General features: G+C 38.4%; 1 protein-coding gene across 3 annotated transcripts in view; it reads right to left on the reverse strand.

The window, feature by feature from the left end:
- COL11A1 (collagen type XI alpha 1 chain) overlaps positions 1-14,139 on the reverse strand; it is a 166,757-nt gene that overhangs the window by 86,559 nt on the left and 66,059 nt on the right. For all 3 annotated transcript variants that reach the window (XM_076337918.1, XM_076337919.1, XM_076337917.1), the window contains 12 exons: positions 13,937-13,993; positions 9,805-9,858; positions 8,379-8,432; positions 8,211-8,264; positions 7,566-7,619; positions 4,227-4,280; positions 4,070-4,114; positions 2,661-2,714; positions 2,528-2,572; positions 2,034-2,087; positions 1,524-1,568; positions 79-132 (listed from right to left, as the gene is read on the reverse strand). In XM_076337918.1, coding sequence (XP_076194033.1) covers positions 79-132; positions 1,524-1,568; positions 2,034-2,087; positions 2,528-2,572; positions 2,661-2,714; positions 4,070-4,114; positions 4,227-4,280; positions 7,566-7,619; positions 8,211-8,264; positions 8,379-8,432; positions 9,805-9,858; positions 13,937-13,993 — 624 coding nt within the window. The remainder of the gene's footprint in view (positions 1-78; positions 133-1,523; positions 1,569-2,033; positions 2,088-2,527; positions 2,573-2,660; positions 2,715-4,069; positions 4,115-4,226; positions 4,281-7,565; positions 7,620-8,210; positions 8,265-8,378; positions 8,433-9,804; positions 9,859-13,936; positions 13,994-14,139) is intronic.

Consider the following 14,139-nt stretch of genomic DNA (forward strand, 5'->3'; position numbering starts at 1 on the left):
CAACACAGGTATCCAGACATATTTATTACTCGGTAAAAGTATTTAAACATTCAAGGGATGAAATATTTGGTTACTTACAGGAGGCCCATCAGAACCAGCAAGGCCAGGAAGGCCGGGCTTGCCTTGAGGTCCCTAAATGCAGCAACAGAGACACATCTTAAGGACAATAGTGAACATTCTATCATTTCCTAGGATGATGGAGGATCATTCTTGCTGAGGACTGGTATGTCCTAAGCCAGCAAACTACCTTAAATCTTTTTTAGTATTTTAATCTCTACTAAAACAACTGGTGCATCCACCCCAGGTGTAGAGTAGCTATCAGAAAAATAATAATTAAAAAAAAAACCAGGAAAGAAAAAGGGGAAAAAACCCCACCCATACCCAATACATTTAACTCTTAAGAGCTAAGGATATAAAATGTAGTTATACCTAAATCCCTTGACATGGATATCAGAGATAAACCAAAAATATAACAAAACGAAACCCAAGAAGATACTATCATACAATACCTAAGTGCAAGGCCAGTTCTTACAAACTTTAGCCAATACAAAGCACCCATATTTTTCAATGAGGTGCTTGCCTGAGAACAGGCTTCAGGAATCACCCTATGAACACACACACACACAGCACAAGGTGGGGAAGAATTCTCCAGTGTACAAAATTAACTATTATTTAGAATTTCAGGAATAAAAGGATTCACCGTAAGAAAGATACCAACAAGATCGAGAGGCAAAGAGTACAGGTTGCAGAACCCCAGCGCTCATAGCTGAAAGGCATGGTACGTCTTTGCGAAAGCCTCTGGAATGCGTATATTGTGGACCTAGCCCATTTTGCTAGAATAATACTTCTTAGGCACACAGGCAGGTAAAAAGCATGTATATTGCTTCCTAAAATCTCCTTCGATTTCTCCTAAAGCATATACTAAACAGTGAAGGGGAGCAAAATCAAGGAAAAATCAATAGTGCAGGAATTCAGCGAAATGGGGAGAAAAGTAAAATTAGTGTAAAATTCAATAGTGACATTTTTGAAATTAACAGAAGACATATTTCAATCCACAAGAACATGTACAGATAGATCAGGAAAAAAACACCAAGTGACACCACAGTATGCCAATTACACTGCAGAGTTATGTCAAAATATAATCCTCTAAAAAAGAGAACAGAATCAAACTTGAGTAGGTAAAACTTTCTTATAAAAGAGATTAATAAAAATAATTTTCACAGCTTGCTGTAAAATTAATGAACATACAAGTACACACTGTTTAATATCGTAGATGGGATTCTGAAGCTAGTAACAGAAAATTAATCCAAAATAAAGGGAGGAAATCATGCTTGTGAAAATGCGTACATGAGCGGAAAGCCAGGCCTCCATTGGTTATTCATTTGCTTGATGGTTTCAGGAAGATCTGCTAATTTTTAGATCTTAGGTTACTATTCTGTAAAACATAGCAAAGCCCTTAAGCACATAAGCAAGGTTGTTGCACAGGACTGACTGTGAAATACCAGAATAATGCTGTAACTTACTTTTTCACCAGGAGGTCCAATAGGACCTTGCGGACCAGGAAGCCCCTATTATAAAGAAACCAGTGTGAGAAACCAGGGGGAACAATATACATACATTCACCCTACTAAAGGTCCCTCATTAATCTGTTTAAACACACTGGCAAATATAAGTGGCTTTTTTTCCCTCCTTACGAGTTAGATCAGGAGTTTTGTGTGAGCCTTTTGCACAAGCCACTATTTTGGCAGTAAGTCTGTAACAAGATCCTATTCAGAACCCTCCTCCAGGTGTGGCCGTTCCTGCTGCATTCCAGGAACACTGAATGAGTCATTTTTCTCCTGAATGAAAAATCCCTCTGAAAGCTTACTTGAAAACTCTGCTCCCACTGCCCTCGGCACATTTGCAGCGTTATTTATAAAATCCTTGAAGCTTTATCAGTTTTGCACATGAAAAGCTAACCTTTTAGTAATTTCCACTTATTAAACATTTGCTGCACATTACATCGTATTTCTTGAGAGTTATTTTACACTTACTTGTGGGCCTGGGATTCCTTGCTGACCAGGAGGTCCTGGTTCCCCTTGAGGACCCTACCATGCAAAAAAATACCAGGGCATTAGGTTTGCATTTCTGCACTACAGATCTTCATTGTCAGGACTAAAAGGAATACAAACTCATCTTTGTTTCTCCCTCTTTAAAGTCTACCACCAACTTTCTATCCAGTATGATATTTTTTCATGCTAATGAATATCATGGCCTTTTCTTTAACCGAGAATAACAGCCCACGCATAGGACCTAAGCACTGGAGTCCATGGTGCTAAAGGAGCTTGAGAGAAAGCATGGTTAGGCCTTTTGGCTGAAAACTAAGTAATAGAAGGCTTCTCTTTTCTATGTAAGATCATAATGAATCTGAATATTTTGACGGAAAAGTTTAATTAAATGGAAGGGATGGCATAGCAGCAGGGACGAGAGAATGTGAAAAGGGTTCTTAGAATCCACTCCCTTTTTAATTCCCAGCTTACTTACTCACCATGTTTCCTTTTGGGCCTGAAGGTCCATCAATACCTGCAATGCCCTACAACAAACAACATAAACATGAGCCACTTTCAGTGGACTTCCATTTTTCTTCTGGAAATTGCAAATACAAACCAGTTCATACGTACAGGTTGTCCAGGGGGACCAGGTGTACCTCTGGGGCCAAGTAATCCCCGCGGACCCTGTAGGAGAAGAAACACTTATTAACACCTGCATGATTTTTTTCTGAACAAAGAGAGGCCCAGGAGCAGGACTGGGCACAGAATGTCGTAAGGAGTAGGAAGGATGAGGGGAAGGCAGCATGGGAGTTGAGGGAGAAAGAAAGAAAGGAAAAAAGGGAAAAATTCACTGATAACAGATTCTCCTGAAGGCCACCATATGTCTGAACAGGATGTCAGTAGAAGGGCAAGCTTTGATTTAGCCGCTGTATGGTCATTTCAGGGAACGGTAGGAGATAACTATTTATATTTCCTGGTGCAGAACATTGGCACAGCGTCTTCCACTGAAGTTTCAGCTGTGTCTTGGCCTGAAGGTCTGACCTGAATAGTAGCATACATGTTTGTATTCCTGTCTTTAGAAAACGTGACGGTCTGTCATACTCTCTACTAAGTGTAAAACGGTGCTTTTATCTGTAGCAAAGATCCAATAAATAATTAAAGATTACTAATAATTTTATTATAATAAATGCAAGGCATTCTGGAAACCAAAATCAGATTTGTTCCTCTTACCCCTAAAGAATTCCACAAAAGACCAAGGGCTATTCTCCTAAATAAGGTGAGCAAGATTCGGTCTATAACATAATCTTTTGGCTTTATACTATGTAAATGAGTATTAGTTTTCATCATTTGTGTCACCATTCATGTCACGCTGCTAAAGTAGGCAGGACCGAGTCTCCAGTCTCCTCATGTATGATACAGTCACAAATCACTAACGCTCTGACTGTGTAGCGACTTCCTCCTACTTTGCGAGTAGGCAGCAGTATGTCATACATTTAGGGTAAAATTCCCCTTTCCGAGGCTTGATTTCTTGCCTGCAATGCAGAACTCTGCTCTGCAGTGACAGCACCTGCAGAATTCCAACTGACAGCAGTGGAAATCTGTATGTGAAACAAGTGTAAAAATACACAATGAAGCACAGTAGTGTGAAAAAAGAGGAGAAGCCAGGCCTTATTGTCTAATAAGTAGATGTTTGGAAAACATTTTCAAAGCAACAGGGGCTTGGTTATATTCTCATGCAGTCAAGGACTGCAGTGACTGATTTTACACAATAGGGTAGGAATTAGCCTTTGTGATTCTGGAAACTGTGTATACTTGGCTGGATATATCCCTGACTAAATTCTAATCCTGTAAGTAGTGTTTCACCCCTAAAAAACCTGTTCATTTGTTTGCTTTTCAGCCAGAATCAGTACTCTCTCTATACACACACACACAGAGTGATTTTTATACCTGGAATTCAGAACAGTTCAATAGAAAGGAAAAAAATCTGAGAGTGACTTTCGTTTGTAACAGAAACAGAAGAATAAGAAAGCATTGCTTACAGCTTCACCTGGGAGACCTCTTGGTCCAACTTCCCCATCTTCTCCCTGTTTTTGTATAAAGGGAATAGAAGTTTTGGAAAAAAAGAACAAGTATCACGACTATATTCTCATTACATGAGGATTCACTCTAGATTTTACTGTGTAAATAGTGACTTACTCTTGATCCATCTTCACCAGGTAAGCCAGGTGGTCCCTGTGGGCCACGGTCTCCCTGTAGAATAAGGAAAGTCATTAAAATAATACATCTGCTGCTGGAAACAATAATGGATGGGAAGGGAAATGAAAACAAATGTGCTAGCTGAAGTCTGATGTGTCAAAACATGTCGACACAATGAGACAAATCTGTAGGTCAGAGTACTCAGTAAAGTCTTTTATTACATTAGTATAAAAACAAATGAACATTATTGAAACAATGAACCATTTGTGTTTGTAAAATTTCACTCTGTAACTATTCTTGGCCCCAGAACACACACAAACTACTGCTACAAAAGGCAGCGTTACCCACATTTTTCTTTGTCTCATCAGCACCTTCCCCCTCCCTCTACACAATGTGTTACTGCCAGTAAAATAAGGAATGTGTACATGGGTCAGAAGTTAATAAACCAATTGCTGGGCCCTGGAATATACACGGTGAAGTGCACTGACCACCTTTCAGGACCACGCACCCTGGCACCAGTCATTGAGAGCCTTGAGATTGATTTGTCTGAAGCTTTGGAAGGCAGCCAGACTTCCACACTTCCCCTCAGAGGCTGGGGCTTTTCAAGTCTATATATGCAGAGCCTCAGTAGATTCTGGACCATACATTTAGGATTTATTTTTCTTTCCCCGTTTCTAAAGAGAACTAGTGTGCTGCATCGCTTAAACACCACTGACTGACCTCTTTCTGGGCAGCGGGTTTTTAGACTGTGACTTCCTTCTGGCATTGGACAACAACCAAGTATTCATGCTGTTTTCCTTAATTTTATCAGTGTCTCCAAGGAGCCTGACCACTGCTGTGGATCCTAGCAGAGATATATGGAGTCACTTTTTAATGGCTCCATTCTTTACTCTTTCAAACTTTCCTAGGGAATTTTAGGTAACTTGCTCTCTTACCCCAGAGCTACATAATATTAGAGATGTCAGGATTTTATTCTACTGCCTTTCTGTCCTCTAGAAGTTGGAACCGGCATGGGAGAGAATGAAATTCTATGAACTGCACTTTCATACCTTTAAGATGAATTAGTTCACCAGTTTCTATATTTTGCTAAGTTTTGGAACTACTCTACGTGATCTGCTGGTAGAGCATTTGCTTTTCTACAGGCTAAATGACACTCCTGAAAGATGACACATGAGACACCTGATCTGTGCTCTGGCTTCCTATTAATATTCAGGTGAAGACTGACTTAAGCTTTCAAATATTGAAATAGTTCATCCCCTCAAGGGCTACCTTTCTTCTCTTGCAATCACATGGCACTTAGAGTTAGATTAGGAGCTTGCATTCAGTGTCCTGGTATTGTCATGCAGTAAGACCAAAACCTCCTGTCATTATCAGCATTCTCACTTCTTCAATTCTCTAATTCTTTCCTTCAAATCTTCTGTTAAAGCCTGAATTTCTTTTTCCTTAGACCTTTTCTTCTAGTATATAGTGTCTTACTTTTATACTGGATAAGAGTTATGCATCTAGTAAATCTAAATAAGAAAACTTCAAAGTCATAGATATCGAGGCTAAAAGGGATATTACACCATATGGTCTGATCTCCCTTACACTGGAAGTCAGAGAATCTCATCCAGTAACTCCTGCCTGACAACTGGTGTTTGACAGAGGCATAACCTCACAGAGACATCCAATTTGCAACTCATAGTTCAAATATGACTAATTCTAAAAGTAGTCCTAAAACTTCTACTCTAAAGTTACGGGTTTTTAACATCGATTCTCTTACAGCTGAAACATAACTACAACCGAAAAAGTGTTTCTCTTGTCTTTCTTTCTGCGCTCTTTATTGCAAGCCAAAGAGAACTGAATATTTGTGTTACATGCTGTCAGTATATATGAATCCGAAGAGCTACAGCTATCTGATCTGGCTTTGGACTGAGCTGCTTTCAGAAAGATCATAGTTTGTACTTCTACAGAAGATTTCCACATAAACACGAGAATGCAGATTTTTAAATACTAGGATGAAAGAAATGATGAAAAGAAGTCATTATTTTCATTATGATTTTGCAAATTTTAACCAAAACTTATTATTGTATTTTAGTTTTTTTAATTTGTTTAGGAAATACGAAACAAATAGAATATTTGTAAAAAAAAATATTAATTTCTTTATGACTTGGAAGGTCCCACAGACAGACAATTCTAGTATTCCAGGTTGGAAAGCAGACACCCATTCCCTGACTGAACCAATTTCTGCTCAGCCTTTAGAGTGAAGCAGTGGCAAGAGCTTAATGTCTAGCCCCCTCTGCCGGTCACCTGCTCATCAAGCTGGATTTCAATTATGTGACGCGCCGATTGCTTTACAGTCTTCAGGTAAAAGGGAATGATGAAAGAGGATCAAGACATTTCTGTATGACACTAGAAGTTCTTTTCCCATTGCAAACAGAACTCAGAAGAGTATCCTTAGATGCTATTGCAAAGAACTACATTACGGGCCAGCAGCCAACGCAGTTGAGATTTTCTGGGAAGTGCCGCAACTGTGCTAACCCATTGAAGGGTGAGAGCTATAGTCATTCCTTGGTCATCAAGCTTTAGTACATATGGGAATGGTTCTGATGACAGTCCCGCTCACTGTTTCTTTTATGGTGCATTGCACTTACCAGGACAACAGTAAGGGAGGTACATTCAGTAGAGTATGTTGTTACTAGCATCTACATTAGGGGTATAATTTAAAGCAGAAATCCCCTGCTGTGATTATTTCTACACTTCGTAGGGAAAGATGCGGTCTCATCCTACAGATTGGTATGACATAAGAAGCAAGTACGTTAGTTGTTTTAAATATTACTTCAGGTTTTCCTAACTTATCTGACCTGATTCTGATCCTTCTTTAAGCTGCAGCTGTTGGAATAAGCCACACTAAACAATTCAGTTTGCAATTCAAATATTCAAATGCATTTTTCGAGCAAGCTTCTCAGCCAGTTAAAATTTGCCATGCTCCTGATACAGAAACTTCATGCTAACTTCCTTTTCCTATTACTATTTCCTTTAACAATCACTTTAAATCCAACAGGCAAATTCCTTAACTAAGAAAAATTAGAGCAAAACCTAGCTGAAGATATGATCTGAATTCTGAAAATATATTTAAATCATTTATATATATATATGAATTGCTGTCTATTGATTGATATTACTGAAATGTTTCATGAGGAATACATTACCTGACAATATAATATTATTCTGTAGTGTGAAAAGCTGACATTCTGTTTTATCTTTCCCCATAGTCCCTAGTGCTATTCTTAATGAATAGTGCGTTATTTCTGTGACCGTATCAATTTGTTGTTGTATAAATACACATGTTGTTCTTACCCTGTTACCTTTGTCACCAGGGAGGCCAGGAAGACCATCAAATCCTCTGTCACCCTAGGAAAGAAGAAATCACAGCTTTAGGAAGTGACTATTACATCCTGTATTACTTGGAATAAATTGTGCTTTCCCTCTAAAAGTTAATTTCTACCCTTGGTTATATGTACACTTTTGTTATTGAATGAAACACATGGAAGGGAGCACATAGATCAAACTCACAAAATTTGCTTCTATGCATTAAAGCAAGAGAAGATGCCACACCAACTTTTTCACTGTGCTGCAACTATGCTGTTTATAAAAAGAAATCTACATTGAGATGAAAAGCTTGATTCCAGCTGCACTTTGCAGTTGCAAAACTGACTTCACTATTATTGATACTCTGTAACTAGAAAATGACTCAGAGGGATAGGAATCATGCCCCAAGAATCAAGTTACTTTAAGGTCAGACTACGAGCCATTACCATTAATTACCATATTTTAAATGGATGATTCATTCTCAGCTCTTGCATCTGACCCAGCTATCTGAAACCTCAGTATTTTCTCTTGAGAGAAGAATTTTGGGTTGGCCTGGAAGAGGCTGTGGTACCTACATAAAATCTGTCTAGCCCATTCCAAGACTGAAATAAAGTCTTAGGTGTCATTATTTACCTTTGCACCAGGTTCTCCTGGCATTCCCCTTGCACCATCAGCTCCAGGACGTCCCTGCAAAAACCCAAAGGGGCAAACATTTGAAAATGCAGTGGAATCAGTTAATATTTAAATATCTTTAAGTAGAAACTATTTACCCGGAGCAGGATTGATCCATATGCTACCTACCCTTTTGCCAGCTTTTCCACTTGGACCAGGGGTACCTTGAACACCACGAGGACCCTGAATTTAAAAAGTGTAATTCTTAGAATCACATTCATGTCAGCAAAAAGCTAGTTAAACATCTCACCTTAGGAACAAGATAAGATTTTTTATACACAAAACTGCATTTTTTCCCAGGAGATGGATTCTGGTTTCCAAATTCCCATTAGTTTTAATAGAACATGGGCATCCAAACTGGCCTTAGCACCACCAGTCTTAATACTAGTTTTCGTGAGATGGCACTATACATGGCATAATTGGTCCTTTTAACATAAAAGCTTCTTACATTCTTTTTATGGCTTTGAAGATCTCAGTCCTGTGGTTTGAAAACCCTTCTTCCTCTCATGCCAAAATTATTTTAGTCACATAATAATTATTTGATGAAAACTAAAGAGTGCTTATTTCAGATCCCTAACTCATACACAAACATGAGTTGTGCTGGTAAACAGCTCACATGCTGTCTTAGCTTGACACAGCACGGTTTTAACTAGAGGGAGACCAAACTACCCCAGACTGAAAAACCTAATTCCACTTTTCAAACACATGTAACTTCCACTGACAACTGTGTGGGCATATGTTTCTGTGGAAGCTTTCTCATCCCCCACCCAAATGCATCTTCTTCAGGTGAAAATAGCAATGGTAAGGACTAGCCATCCAAAAATACTGAGTAGGAAGAGAAAAAATACTAAAAATGTAAGTAAGCAAACTGGAGGACTGACCAGCTGTTCAGAGTGCTTTTTTGTTTAACGGCTTTATTTTTCTGCTGCAAATATCCATGTGGAGTTTTAAGACAGGCACTTAATAATGTAGCAAATCCATGATACCACTTGAGATCTGGCAAAATCATTGTTCCAGAGACTCCTGTCATAATTTCTTTAAGAACCCCCTATTACCACTAAAAACATTTCAATGTGTTTCAGTGCTCTTTAACATCACTGCACAGGAGCTGATATAATAGTAAGCTGAGAAGAAAAGCATGCACTGATTCCTAAAGACTTATTCTTGCTATGTCACGTCTTTCTTGAAAATATCCTGTTGAATTACCAACTAAATTCAACCTCTCTCACCTTATGAGATCCGATAAAAGCAGAGCTCAAGGTCATCCAATTGCAGATTGACATATAATTATTTAACAGAGAAAAGAGCCTGAAGTGACAATATTAAAACAGGTTTTCAAGTGATGACACTCTACCTGTGATAATTGCTTTTTGTTATATATTGTTACTTTCATATTTCAAATCAAGCTACAGCATTTAATTAGGATAGTATTGTAAAAGCTATTTTTCTTCAATTGCACGCAGAAAGCATATCATTGATTGATTTCTTCTAAGTGGTACGAATGTATTTTCTTAAAGATAAACAAGCTCAAACATCACAGGCAATATTATTGTACCTGGGGACCTGGTTCACCACTTTCACCCTTAGCACCTGCTGCTCCAGGTCCACCCTTGATGAAAAAAGCAAAACGTTTGTTTAAATATACAAAAACCTCTTTAAACGAAAGTTATTATCTATTTCTACACATTAATTACAGGGAGAAAAAACCAAACAATCCCTTATTCATTAGGAGGTGTGAATTCACCACTTGAATCTGCAGATATACCCCGATATATCATTGTCTAGACACTGGGCCTAACTGGACCGAAAATCTTTCTATTACCAAAGAAAACTCCCGTCGATTTGAATGGGATCAAATGTAACCCTTTGTTCTATATTAATGTTTGAGAGCTAAATATGAGCAAGTCAGAACATAAGTCATGCAAACAGAGGTGCATCTTCTGTAGGGAAGGCAACAGAAATGAAAGCCACCTCTTTTTACCTTTATCTGTTTCTGTGTTGTACAGAATATAAGAGAGTCTTGGAGTTCAATCCAAAGATCACTGTTGTCAATGAAAAATACCCTGTCTAATCTTGTCATGAACTTCAGCGATGTTTTAATCAAGGTCTTTGTGCATCTGGCCCTGAAGAAGTGGAAAATCTATATAGCTGCATCTCTTTACTATCATTAAATGATGATACAGATTTTGAGAGTAAGTTTTACTCATAAACAGACCTAAAACAGATCTTCATCCAGGGTAAGATACTGTACATGGAATCTGGGGCAGAATTAGTCAAAGTAAGTTTGTGCTTTCTTAATAGTGGTCTCACAAAAATAGACAAAACGAAACAAAAAATCTCGACGTGCTCACAGAGAATACAGGCTCAGGGAAGGAGCATACTGGAGTTTACTATTACGGGCAAAAGAATTTTTGCATTTCTGACCTCTGAAACAGGTCGTGACCAAATGTATGTATTTAGTATGAAACGAATCTTGCAGACCTTGGAAAATTGATAATCCTCCTATATTCACCACAGTGACCATTCAAAGAAAGAAGTGGTCTGATGGCTTGGCTTAGTGCTGAGTCTAGCATCCTGGAGTGGAAAGATTCCCACTGACCTTGCAGGTATTGAATCAAGTCCTAAGCAAATTGAAAATCAGATCCTGAGCTGGTACTGGCAGTGGAGAGAACAGTGGAGAGAACAGTGGCTTTGGTAGGTGGTGACTGTCTGTTTGGGTTTCCCTGATGTAAGGTCTGCTTTTAATTAATATAATTGATTACATTTAGTATCTGTAGGCAGAAATTTATTTTGTATTCTATGTTAATTAAGCACGTGAACTCCAGACTCAGTTGAAGCTAGACTGGGGCTTTGACAGTGCTGTGTTTAAGACTTTTAATAACTGATATGTTTCTAAATTGGCTACTAATAATTTAACAAAATACAATTCATATTAAGAGTAAAAGCTCCAACTATTTCCTTCTTAAAATAAGCTGGGCACACAAACAATTGACAGACCAAGAATCTGTAGTTGCTTCTGGAACTGTAGGCCAAAAACGTTGCCAGGTCAAAGAGTTGGATTTCTAGAGCCTCCTGGTGGCTTAGAAGCAAAACAACTATTAATATTATTCATCTGTCGAACTTTGCATACAGAAATTCATGAAGGCTTTTAAAACGTGAAAGCATTGAGTATGAGGCCAGGTTCTGCCTCAGCTAAAGGTATACAACCCACTGTCAATATTATACCAGTCTTCACAAGTGAATTCCTTGCTTACGGCAGTTCTATAGTTGTTCTGTCTGTATAGACTGAATGTTATCCTGCGGGTCTCTTGATTAAAATACACTGCTGGAAATAGCGTATTAGTTTGGTATAAAGACCCAACATGTTTGACTGTTTGTAAGTACTGCATACCTAATCATGATCAATCAGGAGTCTGTGAGCCAAATTCTCTGCTTGATAGCAACTATTTACTTGGGAAGAATTACTCTAGAAAAGAATTGCTCTTGTATAGGTCTGCATAAAAATGTAAGTAAAGTCCAGGGATTTCAGTTTCTGGGGACCAAGTGAGATTCTGGTGGGATATTTAGCTAAAATTTACCTGAAAACAGTAAATTTCGCCTACATAAACAGACAGGGATCATGAGACTGGCCAATTTGGAGCACAGTATAATTTGGAACAGATTTTTTGATGCTATATGAAGATGAGGCAAAGCACTACCAAGCCATCTGAGAATACGACTCAACAACAGTTTTAGTGTCATGTAGCTTTCAAGAGTCACTGAGGAGAATGTTAAGCTGCTAGGATCAGGGAAGAACACGATCCAGAGTTTTCCTTATGCTCCCTAAAATATTTCTTCAACAGTATGTAATTATCTTATGTCCTCCTGGGTTTTCTTTGTTCATAAAAGTGGTCACTGGAGGGAATAGCAGAGAGCGGCACTGAGACAACCTTTCAGTTGCAATGTGCTGCTATAATTATACACAATGAGATGGACAATAACCTGGCCAGTACTTTCTGTTGGTAGTAGTAGGATGCTATACTCACGTTTGTCCACCTGCCTCTCCTGCTTTCAAACTAAGACACTGTACGTTAAGGAGGGTGAGGATGAGAGGGAAAAAGAGGAGGTTGGAAGGGCAGGACTTGATTGTTACTGTTCAGCTATGGGCTGTTGCTGAAGCATCACATTAAAGAGAGAAAGAAGCGCAAAAGAAGGGGAAGGAACCGTATTTCTTATACTACAGTCTCACCACTTCTAAGTTATTACCAAATCTCCACAACTGGGATGAGTGGAAGGAAACTACTTTGGAGGAAAATGCTATTGCATTCTGAGGCAAGGAGAAAACCAGGTAGCCTCCAGCAACTTCTGTTGCTGTTTTCTATGTATGCTGCCATAGTTGTGACTGGCATATCTCTGCAGCCACTTTTTCTTCACACAATAAACCAACAGGAACTTCCTTCATCCTTTTCTCTTGGTTACCCAGCGATCACTTGTTTTCTTTTCTCAGTAGCACAATTGTATTCTTGTCTGTGTTTTACAATGAGATGCTTGTCCGATCTAATGAAAACTGCTAACATTACTCTTTGCGTCCATCACCATAATGACAATATAAATAAAAATCACAGCAGACATAGATCAAAATTTAAGAGGCCATATATTTGCCAACCTAGCTATGTCATCACAGTAGACAAAACAACAGTTCCCAAATTAAGTGGATCTTTCAAAGATGGATGCTGTACTAACTGTAGAAGGGAATTTCACTCTACATCAGCGGATAAATACAATCACCTGGGAGAAATTTAGAAAAGACTAGTCTTCCAGAAAGCTTATGATCTTGGCTGCAGCATTTGTTATTTTATATCATGGTACAGATGCTTTATAATAGCTTTTTGAAAGATGGTAAATGCTAAATTACGCCATTTAGTGGACTATTGAGTCTGAAAAGTATCCATTTCCTAAAAGAGGAAATTGCAATCGCAAGATTGATCAGGTGGTTTTGGCTTGCTGAGCTTCCTACCTGGTTTTATTCTTTCAATGTGAGTATTGTCCTTTTGAAGTGTTTGTAGGGATCACAGAGGCAAACCTATTCATGATCAAAAAGTTGTTTTGCATGTCATCAGAAAAACTGTGGTGTTCCATGTACAGACTTTGTACAAGTATTAAGCTTTTTTAACATCCACAAGGCCATTTTCCAGGTCATTCGGTATTAGCAGTCAAGCTAAATTCAGGACTGAAGTAAAAAAGTACAATTCTTTTCGAAATCTGTATGGTTTTTAATTGCTTATAGGCATGCCTCTTAAGAACTTTCCAGATTCAGCTTAAATAGTGAGTCAAGGTCATTCTGCACACTCTTGCTTTAGTATCCCCTTCTGTAGAGTTTCATATTTACCACAATAAATTTTGCAAATATTATTACAGAGATGACTGACTGTAGAGGCATATGTAGTTATTTATGTAAAACTATTCGCTAGTTTTGTAAGTCTACCAGTGTGCTCTATCCAAACACCCCAAAATTTACAATAAAAACTGATTCAGTATTCAGGTTGCATTGCAGACCTTGAATAAGAATACAAACTATGGCTTTAATTCCATCCGTTTCTTTTCAAATAAAGTAAGTATAAATACAGAGGTGTAGGCAAGGCCAGAATGAGATCCACGGCCTTGCATTACTGTGTTCTTAAACCTGTGCTCCTGTTTTGTTTACGTACCACGGGACCTGGTCTTCCAGTGAGTCCCATGGGACCAGGTGGACCTCTCATAGCAATCTGAGAAAACAAACAGAACAAAACAACAGGTATCATGAAAAAGCTGCCAGCCAGCATACAAATTCTATATTAATACAATTTCATAATGCATTAGCAAATAGCCCCCATCATTGACTCAGCTGTCAACAAGGATAACTACTGTGATG

Source organism: Aptenodytes patagonicus, chromosome 5, assembly GCF_965638725.1.
Source record: "Aptenodytes patagonicus chromosome 5, bAptPat1.pri.cur, whole genome shotgun sequence".
Taxonomy (NCBI): Eukaryota; Metazoa; Chordata; class Aves; order Sphenisciformes; family Spheniscidae; genus Aptenodytes; species Aptenodytes patagonicus.